A 13,695-nucleotide genomic window follows, 5' to 3' on the forward strand; every position below is an offset into this window, starting at 1 on the left:
TATGTACACATGCCTCATGTATGTACACTTACCATCAAGTGCAACCAACTTATGGTAACTCCAACAAAGGGCTTTAAAGGCAAATTATTAGCAAAGGTGGCTTGCCATTGCCTTCTTTTGCAGTCTTCCTTAGTGGTCTTCTATCCATCTACCAACCTTGCTTAGCTTTTGAGATCTGACAAAATGGAGCAATGTCACCTTCCCTTCTTCTGACACCTTAAAAAACTAAGGTCGCTTTCGCACTCACCTTCCGCCGGCGTGACCCCCCTCTTCACCGCGCAGATTTCGCAGCCAGAAAAGCCGGAAGCTCCCGGCGCAAAAGCCGCTCAAACTGAAACCGCCAAAAAGCAGTTTGGCGTTTGCGTGGCTTTTGCGCCGGGAGCTTCCGGCTTTTCTGGCTGCTCTGCAGCGTTTAGTGCGAAATCCGCGCAGATCCTGCGCGGTGAAGAGGGGGGTCGCGCCGGCGGAAGGTGAGTGCGAAAACAACCTAAGAAATTTGTTGTGCTTTATTATTTGCTTTCATGACCAGGAGCTCACTTTGCCAGATGCATGAAATGTTAAAACCATTTGGCAGACATGTAACAGATTGTTCATGGATATATTGTTCTACATACTGAAGAACCAGGCTTTCATATAACTTTCATATACCAAGATTTGTAAGATCTAATTTTTTCGGTTTGGAAAAGAGAACATTTTGGTTCCTCAGTGAAGCAGAATACTTTGAAGTAAAACATAAACAAAGAGTCAGCTTAAGCAGTAGAATTCAGTAGACAAATCAAGAGTTTTATACTTTAGCATTACCAGGGGCTCTCTTTTCAGCTTATCCCTCTCTACAGCTTTTAATATGCCTTTACAACCATACTTTGGAACCATAGTTAAAGACATGGTTTTGTTATATCTTGGCATAGTAGTGTTTTAGCATATGGGTAAAGATTCATTCATTTTTCCCTCAAAGTATGTGAACTGGGTTTATGAAATCAACTATTTCTCCTGAACCTATATACGTTCAGTTTTTAAGTGACTCTCTTGGTTTCCTGAGCAGACAAAGAGTGTTGGGAGTACTAAAGAGCACTGTAATAGAGGAAGACCGTTTTCGCACACAGCTTACCTCGCAGTCACAATCCTGTTCCCTCCGCAGCGTCTTTCGGATTTCCCACCATCTGCGCCGGAGTTACAGGAAGTGCCGCGGCTTTTGCGTAGCAAACATAAACTGGGTTTTAGCGGTTTACGTTTGCTACGCAAAAGCTGCGGCACTTCCTGTAACTTCGGCGCAGATGGTGGGAAATCCGACCAGACGCTGCAGAGGGAACAGGATTGTGACTGTGAGGTGAGCTGTGTGCAAAAACGGTTCATGTATCATCATTAGCACAAAATAGAATAAAGAGGAAGAAAAACAAAATCTCTATTGATAATATCTTCCCACTATGTAGTACAGTATAGTTTCAGAGACTAGTTAGCAGGACTGTTTAGAATGGTAGGAGGAAAACATTTTTATATGAAACAGTACACCCATACTCACTTTCTTCTTGGCCTTTTCAAAACTGAGCGTGGCTGCTTGTTTCCATAACCTGTTGTTTCATAGCCACTTTTTGTCCAGTTTGACCTGATAAAGTATTTGCAGCCAAATGGAGGTTGCATTCCACAATGCCACATCATTATAATGGCTATAATGTCATAAAGCCTGTAATGTACTGAGTGACAAGGCATGTTGAAGGAAACATACTTAATTGTGAGTACACTACAAGAGAGGGAACACGCGGGCCGGGTCCCGCTTATATACATACCCTGGAACAACCCTCAGTACCGCCACAGATCTTCCCACCACAGATCTTAATTGGCGGGGCGTGTTTGGGAGCTACATCCGGGGACCAGTGGACTTCCACTGGCCTCCTCCGTAGCGTCCACTGTGTTGTAATTTCAGGCATGAAATGCAAGACACAACAGCCAATTCAGAGTGGCTCTGTTTACATCTCTAAACATTGCTGGAGGAGAAATGGGATGCTATAATGAACTATGGAAACAGACATGAAACAAGCTTTTGACTGATTTCGCACTCATCTTACTTCGCCCTCATGTCCGTCTTCCCCGTCCTCCCGATTTCCCACTATTTGCGCCAGGACTGCAGCAAACATCGTGGTTTTTGCGCAGCAAATGGAAACCGCTAAAAAACAGTTTCCGTTCGCTGCGTGAAAACCGCGATGTTTGCTGCAGCCTTGACGCAAATAGTGGGAAATTGGGGAGTGCCACGCGAAGAAGACGGACATGAGGGCGGAGTAAGGTGAGTGCGAAATCTGCCTTTGATTTAGCACAATTATTCAGTAAACATATGTATATGCAAAATTATGAAACAGTAGCTTTTAAACATTATCATCTTTGTTATTCTTTAACTATTGTATTATTATTATTTATTGCATTTCTCTCACACTTACCCTTAAGATGTTTAGCATAGCATTATATCCACACTACAGTTTTGGCTGTACACTACAGAAAGAAAATGAGTTTCCTAACCTTTATGATCACTGAGATGTTTGAGGCTGGATCCGCATGTCCCCAGATATCGTGCTGTTTCTGTGCTGTAATAATCGTTCACCTCTCTTCTGAGAGGACACGACAATTAGGAGGTGAATGATTGTGACAGTGCAAACCACCATAAAATTCAACAATGTTCTCCTGACAGAGCCTAAATTTCCATACCCAAACTCAGCACAGCATTATACTGTCCTTGTAGCAGCAGCCTTAGCTGCTGGTGGTCAGGCAGAAACAAGGCCACAGGCACAATCAGGAAGAAACAGAGGTTTATTTAACATGTACACGGGCCCCAGACCAGACTCATGTCTGAACACATCTGGGAGCCCCGATTGCAGGAAGGTCTACAGTTTTATAGTCACAGACAATCATGTCCAGTAAACACCTGCCCAATTACAGGAAAGGACAACCCCACATCCTATACATCATTACAAGCGTCATATTACTAAAGGAACAAGGAGGAGACAGGGAGGGTCTTTCCATACATGGCATTGATGTTGCTAACACTCTTGCAGCAATATCCTTCATAAAAAACACATTTGCCCCTTTGACCTGATCCCAAGATTTTCCAAGGTATATGACTCAATGCTTATTCCAGCAAGCTTCTAGTTGCTTTTTTTGGCAGTTGCGGTGAGCCAATGGGTCAAAGATTAACTTCCTCTTTTGCTGCCTTACGCTTCTCTTTCCCTACTTTCGCAATCTTGAAGGATTATTTCAGAGACACCTAGCAAGCACTTTAAAATCTCTTTGCCCTTTTGCTTTCTTGCCCTTGTGCCTAACTAATGGCCTTCAGTTTACCTTATTTAATATATTTTTATTTCAGCCCTGCTTCATCCTATGTCTCTTTACTGTGCACTACTGTATCATTTGTTAAATAAATTTTGGTTTATTTATTTAATTTTTTGAATACTTCCACAGATCTTGCTGCATCGAAACCAGTGCTTGGACATAATACAATTTAATCTCAGCTTCCTCAGTATCATTTTCTCCTATCGGTTGCATGATGAGGTGGTAACATCCAGATAGTTCATGCCAAAGTTATTAATTAGTAAAAGCAGCTACTTTGGAGATATAAGGTACTGCGCATGCTGTTAAGACATATGAACATATGAAGCTGCCTTATACTGAATCAGACCCTCGGTCCATCAAAGTCAGTATTGTCTACACAGACTGGCAGCGGCTCTCCAGGGTCTCAAGCTGAGGTTTTTCACACCTCTTTGCCTAGACCCTTTTTTAGTGGAGATGCCGGGGATTGAACCTGGGACCTTCTGCTTACCAAGCAGATGCTCTATCACTGAGCCACCGTCCCTCCCCAGATAGCCATTGAATAAGTTGAAGCTAAATTAAACCTAAAAAGTTAAAAATTTCTGCATTAGTATATATGAGCTTGGCTTGCAAAACTGTAACTGCAGGACAAGAATTGAAAACGCCTTGTACACTAAAAGGGCCTGAAAAAATCTTAAGAAGGAACGAAATGGCAATCTGGTTGAGAAATCAAGGCAGCATACAGTGAAGTGCTTTTGCTTGCATAGACTCCCTAGCTGTAATGATAATTGTCTCTTTCTTTCAAAGACTCCCCAGCTTCCAGTTCTCATTAATCATTATGATTGTGTATAAAAATACGTTATTCTCATTGTAGAATGTATTTGCCACTCTAAATCTCAATGTGCGTGGAAGCTCTGATCACTGTAAATTGCATGTGAATTGCTTTTTAGAGGAGGTTGTTTTTTGTACTTGATAGCTATTTGTGTAGATTCATCCCTCTCTTCTGCTCTAGAAATGTCTGGCTCACTGGTATATTCTAAGTATAGATTTATCAATATTTGGTGTGGTCGGGAGACCACTGTGAGCCTGATTCAAAAGTTTCCGTATTGGATAGGGGTTAGGTGGAATAACGACGGGAGTAGGTGGCCACTTCAAATGGAACACATCCAATAAGATGGTTATTGGATAGCCGCTACTTCAGCCCCGTCATATTTTTCTTTCTTTGAATTCATCCCCAGATTTGTCCAATTAACCCATTGTTTGTGACAGAAAGTTACTTGGGTAGACAAAACGGTCAAAGTAATAATTCAGCAGTCAGACCAAGGTAAGACATCTGAAAACGATAAGCCCTTCCCCACCCACACCCACCCCCCAAAAAGTAGAGGTCTAGAAAGCCAGGTCATTTTAAGAATTTCAATTGGTGTCTGACTTGTTAGGAAGCTGTGAGGCATCAAGCTTGATGCTTCCCATGTTTTATCTATTACACTTATATCCTGCCCTAACCCATGGTGGGCTCAGAGTGGCTAATAACATAAATAAAATACAATAAATATATAATTAAAACCAGTTTCTAAAACAAGATGGCAGCAAAGCATACATTGCTCAAGGCAGTCCAGTATGCCACCTGTTGGATATCAGCAGGATAGCAACGTCTATAAGCTTGCTATGGATAGGGGAGGCCAATATGGTAGAGATAGGCTTTGAATTCAACAGGAGCTCACAGGAGCACAGCTCCTGAACCTTTCTGAGGGTTCCCCCTCCTCCTCCCCGCCTTGCCTATTGAATCGTAGGTGCAGCTGCATAACAATCCCTGGATGAGCTCCACCACCTATTTTTCTACAAATCAACCCCTGGGTAGAGACATCTGCTGCCTCAACTGAAGGCCTGGCAGAACAGCTCCATTTTACAGGCCCTGTGAAACTGCAACACGTCCTGCAGAGCCCTGATTTCAGTTGGGAGCACAATGGGAGCACATTCCGCTAGGCCGGGGGCATGGCAGAAAAAGCCCTGGCCCTGATTAAGGCTAAGTGGATGTCTTTGGGGCCAGGAATTACCAGTAGGTGCTGGTCTGCAGTGCACAAGGCTCTCGGGGGCATATATGGGAGGTCCCAGGCTGTGTATGTCTTTAAAGGTGAATACCATAACCTTGAAGCAGATCCGGTACTCAATCAGTAGCCAGGGCAATGTCACACGTAGGTAGACTGATCCTGTGATCCAGCCGTAATGGGCACTGCTAGCCCAGAGCTTGTAGCGCTTGTAATATCATTTGAGTCGCCTTCAGGGCTCTGCTCTGTGTGCCCCCACTGACAGAAATGTCAAAACTTCAGGGTGCCAGGCAAATTCTGCTTCCCAGGTTTTCCAGCTCATTTTATGAAAAAAAAAAAAAATTCCAGAGCTCTTAAATGTATTTCTCTCCCCTTTGAAGTTTTAACTGTCAAGCCTGTTTTTATGCTACTTCTGGTTTTAGGAGGTTTTAATTTGTGCTTTTTTACTGCTGCTCGTTGCTTTGGGGAGATTAATAAACGTTGATATTTTTATTTGGTGCTATTTTAATTGTCACTATTAACTATTTCCCCATAATTGCTGTTGTGAAGTTTTTGCTTTTATTTAGTGATGTTTCTATTTTTTTATTGTTAATATTTACTCTAAGTAATCCCTAAAATAATGGGAGAAGCAGGAATAGAAAATATTTGAATAAATTATGAATATATATAGGGTGATATCTCTGTGGACAGTACAGACATATGAACATATGAAGCTGCCTTATACTGAATCAGACCTTTGGTCCATCAAAGTCAGTATTGTCTTCTCAGACTGGCAGTGGCTCTCCAGGGTCTCAAGCTGAGGTTTTTCACACCTATTTGCCTGGACCCTTTTTAGTTGGAGATGCCAGGGATTGATCCTGGGACCTTCTGCTTACCAAGCAGATGCTCTACCACTGAGCCACCGTCCCTCCCCAGACAATGCTAGGCAGGGGAAGATCCATCCACTAGGTGACCAAGACAATTGTCTAGGGCACCAGAGATGACTTGTTTCAGCTAGGTTTGCTTGCTTGCTAATCTATCCTGCTATGTCTGTAACAAACATAAGTAGCCTGTTCTACCTTGGGAATGTGGCATGGCCAGCATCTGAAGGTCAAAAGGCCTTATCTGCTGCTCAGAGACTCCTACTTTTGTTTTTGAGAGAAACCTGCATCAGCTAGCTCAGATGGATGGGGGAGAGGGATGCTTTTTATTGGTAGAGAAAAGGTGCTTTAAACAAGTAACAGCTGGGACCCAAGGTTATATCTGTATGTACTGAGCCTAGGAGCTCTTGGAACTGTAACAGCTTCTCATTAATGAATAAACCTTATTTGACTACATAATAATATTAATAATACTTTTTATTTATATCCCGCCCTCCCCGCTGAAGCAGGCTCAGGGCGGCTCACATTTTAGTTCAGTACAGTACGATACAATATAATACAATACAATAAAATCACATAATTCAATAAATACTACATTATAAAACCATCGTTTAAAACAACATTCCAATTAAAAGTGATAGTTATGGTGCTAAATTACAGGTTTTCAATAAATTGATGGCGGAATGCAACAGCAGCAAATCTATCATTAGCTCAGCATTCATTGAAGGCCATCTTAAAAAGCGTGGTCTTACAGGCCCTGCAGAATTGGTCAAGACTCCGCAGGGCCCGCACTTCGTCCGGAAGTTAGTTCTATAGGTGTGGAGCTGCGATAGAGAAGGCCCGATCCCTTGTGTTCTTCAGTTTGGCCTCCCTCGGCCCAGGGATATTCAGCTGGTTCTTTCCTGCTGACCTCAGTGCTCTCTGGGGTTCATATGGGGAGAGACAGTCCCTCAGGTAGGCAGGTCCTCGACCATATAGGGCTTTAAAGGTAATAACCAACACTTTGTACCAAACCCGGTATGCAACCGGCAGCCAGTGCAATCCGCGCAGCCCCGGCTGTACGTGCTCCCACTTCGGGAGCCCTAACAACAGCCTAGCCGCTGCGTTCTGCAGGTGATCATTGATGGAGATTGTGCAGCACTTGACAGTCTTGCACTCTCACTCTTACCTAGCTTGCAAGGTTGTTGTTAGGATCACATGGATGAGAGGAGAACAGTGTAAGCCTCTTTGAGTCCCCACTGAAGGAGAAAGGTGGGATATAAATGGAGAAAATAAATTAATGAATGAATGAACGAACCATACTAGCACAGTCTTAATAACAGTTCATTGTTCTTTCATTTGTAGACCCTATTAATTTGATGCCAAACCATTATCAGTGCAAACAGTTCCTTTGAATTAATAGAAAGAGGTAGTTGCAATCTAAATTGATATAACTCTTAGCTTACCTTCCAGACAAATAGTTTGTTACCCCCTAGTATTATGATATGGCTTTGAAAAATCTCTAATAGGCTGGGTACAGACTGGCATTTTAAGCTGACACAGGGACGGCTTGCAGATGGATTAAAAAATCGAGTCCAAATGTGCGCATCTGCCTCCCGTCCTACTCCCATCCTCGCCCCATCCTCTGGCGTCTCTGAGGCAGCTCAAAAAGCTACCACTTATGAAGAGGTAGGAAGTCCTTCCGCCGCATGCCATCTGTCTTTTCGGGCATCTGAACGCGGGAGCACACAAGCAAAGTCAATCGGTGGTGTGAAACCACCAATCCGCTCTAGGCACTTAGTGGTATTCTTTAAAAAAAAAACTGACCAGAGCACATGACTGCCTGTGCGCATGGCCACTAACGACGTTTGGAAAAAAGAAACCCAAATCGTGCCAAGGGGATAGTATGCAACAGCCGTATGACTGCGCCAAAAGACCTCCCGTGTGGGAAATGGGCCACTCGCATGGGAGTGTCTGATTGGGAGTCGCCGACTTCATTTTGAACTGGCCTGATTTGAGATGCCTCCCAGTCTGGACCCAGCCATAGTTACTCTCTTTAATATGCATACTTTGTATTTTCATAACATTCCCTCTACCCCAGGAGGCAAGTGGGAAGCTGACATTTTATTGCCATCTTGGATTGTAGTTCTATTCTTTACTACTGATACTGGAATTTTAACATTGGGTTTGTTTTGTTGGTTTTTTTTTTTGCTTTATTGTATTTTCCTGATGTAAGCCGCCTTGAGCCCTGCTTGCAGGGAAAGGCAGCCAACAAACTGAATTCAATAAATAAATTAATTAATACCACGTCTGTGAACTGGATGTGTGCCAGCTACTATGGATACAAAACATGCTGCACCTTGTGATTGATTAGGACAGGATTCCGGGAGTCTGTTCTTTACTAGAAAATCAGTTGTCACCTGGAAGGGTATCTCTTCCTTGCTATTATTAGTTGTTTCGTTGAGTGTCAGATCTGGTCAGCCAAGCTCTTTATAAAAAACAAAAATCAAAGCCGGAGCACATAGGGACTTGTTTCTAATGCCACATGGTGTTCAGAAAAAAATATCTTTGACTCCATCAGACTACTCCACGCTCTTTCCAGGCTTTGTATTTTATTAGCAAGAATGAAGGAAATTGCTCTTGTCCTTTGACCTAAACAGTTGTTGAACCCTTAAAAATAAAGCTCCCAAAGGGCAAAGAAGCCGTTTCTTAGCAGAATGAAACAAATCACAGAATTGAAAAGCTGGAAAGTACCTCCAAGGGCATCCCTTCAGAATCCTGAGGTACAGTTTAGTTGTACCTAACCCCTTTCAGGTAGTTTATAAAAGGTTGTTTAATATGTTAAGGAACATTCTTGTTTGTGGTAAGATCCTGAAATCATCCTGGACTCTTCTATTTTTTGTTTTGTATTGCCATACATATTCTAAAAACTTTTTACTGGTAGTGAGGCACAAATAATCTAATGTATATTGTGCACTGCTGTTCATCCAGAGGGAATTCCTTCCCATCATATTTTAGCCTGCCGGTGATTTTTAAAAATTGCTTAGGATTTTGTTGGGATTTGAAAATAAAATTGTGACGGTATTTCCACGCCTGTTGTATGTTGCTCGGAGAGGACTTTTACTTAAAAAGGATTCCTGATCAACTTTAATGTAAGTAATAAAGATTATCCTTGTTTCTTTTCAAACTTGAAATTAACATTTCTGATTTTCCTTTTAGCCGCTTGGAACAGAACTCTATCAGAAGCATCCCCCCTGGAGCTTTCTCTCAGTATAAGAAACTTAAAAGAATGTAAGTACAATGGTAGGGGTTTTGGGGGCGGGGCGTGTCTTAGAGAATAAAATTTCTTTAGAGGAAAGAAAAAGTATTTGTTCCTGTTTAATGATAACTTAATTTTAACCAACTACCTTATAACAGGGAAGACCTGCTTTCATATGAGTAATTTTCCAAATGTGGTAATAATATGTTTATTATCATTGACAGAAAATAGTTTTAATTTCTAAGAAAATATAGTGGGTCTTTTTAATAGGCGCACCATTATTGGTCTGGGAAATCCTCAGCAACATCAGTATAATTACTCGGCATTTATGTCAGTAGTAAAAGAAAGCAAAACATAGTTGTGTTTATATTCAGAAACCTACCAAGAAAAAAGTTGAAGAACTTCATTAGCAGGCCTGCTGATTGAAAGCAATAATATGTATTTATTGGACATGTAAAAGGTTCCAGAAGCCACAGTGCTAAAAAATTTTTTTGAATTGAGGACATAGTAAAAAGAAGCTTCTTTCAGTTTCCTGGGCCATCACATCATTTAAGATGAAAAAAAAGACCCATGAGGTGATTACAGACCGACACTTTGGGGTGACTCAGAGACGCCTCTGAAGAAGAAGATGATATTGGATTTATATCCCACTCTCCACTCCGAAGAGTCTCAAAGCGGCTCACAATCTCCTTTACGTTCCTCCCCCACAACAGACACCCTGTGAGGTAGATGAAGATATTGGATATATATCCTGCCCTCCACTCAGAAGAGTCTCAGAGCGGCTCACAATCTCCTTTACCTTCCTCCCCCACAACAGACACCCTGTGAGGTAGATGAAGATAACGGATTTATATCCCGCCCTCCACTCAGAAGAGTCTTAGAGTGGCTCACAATCTCCTTTACCTTCCTCCCCCCACAACAGACACCCTGTTAGGTGGGTGGAGCTGAGAGGGCTCTCACAGCAGCTGCCCTTTCAAGGACCCAAGGCCATTCCAGCAGGTGCAAGTGGGGAATCAAACCCGGTTCTCCCAGATAAGAGTCCGCACACTTAACCACTACACTAAACTGAAATTGTCCCAAAAAATCCTTCCAGACATCTGCCGCCCATCCTCCTCCCGTTCTCACCCTGTCCTCCAGGCTCCTGAGAGTGGCTCAAAAAGTTACCGCTTCCAAAGTGGTATCAAACCTTTGAGCCGGACACCATTCGCCTCCTTGGCGTCTTGATGGCGAAAGGCACAAATGAGGCAACTTGGCGATGTGAAGTCACCAAGCCACCCCAAGCCATTTCTGGCTTTTTAAAAAAAGAAACCGTCCAGAGCGCTTGAGTGCATGAGCACTTGACCTGTAGGGGAAACAACAGAGGTATCCGGCTTCTGAGGCACCTTCCCATCTGGAGACGCCCAGCCGCCTCGCAGATGGAATGGGGACAGCTTGTGGGGGAGCGTGTGGAGGCTTCGGGATGGCTCTCTTTGAGCTGTCCCGATTTGGGAAGCCGCCTAGCAGCCCCAAAATGCCTTGTCGGTTAGCAACCATGGAGTCCGGTTTAAAGGCCTTTCGTTCTACGAATCCCTATTTGAAACTTCCAATCAGGGTATACCTTTCAGTGTTTTAATTTAGAGAATACTTGTTTTGTTGTTGTTTTTAATGAGACTTCTTAGGGTAGCTCAGTTTATATTATTGATGAGCACACACAGCATCCAAGAATGTCAGCTAAAAACCCTGTCTGAAGTTATCTTCCAAGCTAACCCACTGAGCCTTTAAACAGATTGAATGAGCCCAGCAACACAGATGATGTTGTTCCTTGTGTTTTGCATTTTCAGCACAGAAACATGTTATTGCAAAGCCACTCCATACCAAGTAGCAAAATAGCATTTGTTGAGATCAGTTTTTTCTTACCTTAAAAATAGGAATAAAGCACTTTAATTTCTAGAACTAGAATACTTAAAACATGGTAAGTGTGGAATTTAGGGTGGTCAGAGCCTTTGTCAATAACATGTGATGCTTTGCTGCGGAACTATTTTAATAGTCTAAAAACTACAGAATAAGCCATTATTAATTATATGTCAAGGACTTTGGTTGTTAATGGCTGTGTCTAATTCTGAGGATTTACTGCTTAGTAAAGATATTTCAAAGGTCCCCCCCCCCCCATTCTTCCCTTTAAATCTCTTTCTAGAATGTAGGGAATCAAGCACAAAAGAGAACAGCAAAAAGGATGGTTTTTCATTGGACACAGTTGAAACTCCATTTTACAGGGGGGAAGCGTTCCGATTACCCAGAATTTAGCTTTGTTAAAAGAAATAAACTTATATGGTGGGGCGGGAGGGGGGACAGTAGCAAAGAACATGATTCAGTTCTAACATCTGAAGTACTAAGGAAGATTTGTCAAGAATGTCAAAACCAATACTTTCTAAAGTGTTTCAATCACTGGAGTATCTTTAACAGGAAATCATTGTTTTCTACTTCCCAAGGAAGAAAAAAAAAAGTCTTAATCATTATTAGACACTAGTTCGAAGAAACAATAGTTGGGTAGTGGAGGGAAATCTATTGCAGGGATCATAGAGAGATGGCAAGAGATTATGCTATAAAGAGAGATTATTCTATAAGTCTAATAAACTGTTTAATGAGAGAGGTGGCAAGATCCCTGTGAGTGGATCTCATCTCCCAGTATCAGGGACGACAGAACAGGTTTTTTCATAAAGAAGGCATGTTTCAAAGTACAGCTTTTCTGCTTTTTTTTTTTTTTTGCTAGAAGATATGAACAGAAATGATTATTTTCTTTATTTTCCTATGTGAGAGAAACAGGAATATTCAGGTAGGATACAACCACCAGTACTGGTGTTATGTGTTAGAACAGGGGTGTCAAACATGCAGTCCGGGGGCCGAATCAGGCCCCTGGAGGGCTCCTACCAGGCCCCTGAGCAACTGGCTGTCATCTGCTTCCTTCTGCCTCTCTCTTGATTCCTTCTGCATAACAGCTTGCTTTGCCAGGCTTGCTCAATTGCACAGGAGCTACAGGGCAAAGTCTCTATTTTCTCCATGGGCTGAGGCTCCTCCCTCAGGGAGAAAGGAGGGAGTGAGAGCTTGTTTTTCCAGGCTCTCTCAATCGCACAGAAGAGCTACTCAGCAAAGTCTCTTTTCCTTCTGTTGGCTTAGGCCCCTCCCACCATTCCCCAGAGGAAGGAAGGAAAGAGCCAGAGCTTCCTTTGCCCAGTTTCCTGGATCCCGTGGGAGAAATGCAAAGAAACAGTTGTGTTCTAGCCATGTGTTCTGGAGTAGAAAACAGAGGAGAAAGATGTAGAGGTTAAACTTACAAGGAGGGTCTTAGTAGATTTCAACAATCTTTATTCTGCAAAAGGGAAAGAGAACTGAATTGCAATGTAATAGTTTGGGCAGATTCTTTTGTGTGTTATGTCTGCACAAAAACGCATTCCTGGGTCCTTTTACTAGAGCTAGATTACTATGTGCTGCTTATATATAGTATGAGTAAACCGATGAAGTTGTGTGAATTTAAAGTAAGATAGAATGGATGTGTTCCTTGTGACCGTTGGTGACGATGCAACAATATTTGTTATCGTTTCAGTGAAAAAGCATCTTGTATTCTCGGGATTAAAAATTTTAAGCAGGGCTGGACCATTTGTCATTGTCATCTATAGATAAATCATTTAAAAATGCGTAGGGCAAACTGGCAAATTGTGTTTTCATCAGTTTCTTGCCTTCTTCCATTGTATGTCTTTACAGTGATATCAGCAAGAATCAAATATCGGATATTGCATCAGATGCTTTTCAGGGCCTGAAATCTCTCACTTCGCTGTAAGTAGGGGGTAACCTTGAATGGGAGATTTTGAGAGAATCTCGAAAATAATAGAGCAAATATTGGGTTTGTGATGCTTTCCTGTTCCCTTTGCATTTGTCACCTTGAGTGAGGACCCTAATCTTCCTTAAATTGGAAATTGATTAGACAGGCTTGAAGACGACATTGTTTATGTAACTCTAGATTCTTTGTATAGATGAACGCCTTATGAAGGTTAGTCGTTCAGCCCTTGACAGCATCAGCAGAGGCAATATTTTTTCTTTCACCGAATGTTAATATTAATATAACATATAATGGCAGAAGATATAATTTTTGTTGAAAATATCTTACTGAATAAAGGTCAGAGACACATATATTTTAAAATTTTAATCTGCAAATTATATTCTTAAATCAGGGGGTTCCAACCTTTTCGAGCCTGTGGGCGCCTTTGAAATACTGGCACAGGGTAGA

The 13,695-nt window shown here is 42.1% G+C and overlaps 1 protein-coding gene across 1 annotated transcript in view; it reads left to right on the forward strand.

Annotated features, from left to right (window-relative positions):
* Nucleotides 1–13,695, forward strand: part of SLIT3 (slit guidance ligand 3) — an 884,772-nt gene that overhangs the window by 582,221 nt on the left and 288,856 nt on the right. Inside the window, exons 10-11 of the mRNA XM_060240620.1 lie at nt 9,395–9,466; nt 13,173–13,244. Coding sequence (XP_060096603.1) covers nt 9,395–9,466; nt 13,173–13,244 — 144 coding nt within the window. The remainder of the gene's footprint in view (nt 1–9,394; nt 9,467–13,172; nt 13,245–13,695) is intronic.

This window comes from Heteronotia binoei, chromosome 5, assembly GCF_032191835.1.
Source record: "Heteronotia binoei isolate CCM8104 ecotype False Entrance Well chromosome 5, APGP_CSIRO_Hbin_v1, whole genome shotgun sequence".
Taxonomy (NCBI): domain Eukaryota; kingdom Metazoa; phylum Chordata; class Lepidosauria; order Squamata; family Gekkonidae; genus Heteronotia; species Heteronotia binoei.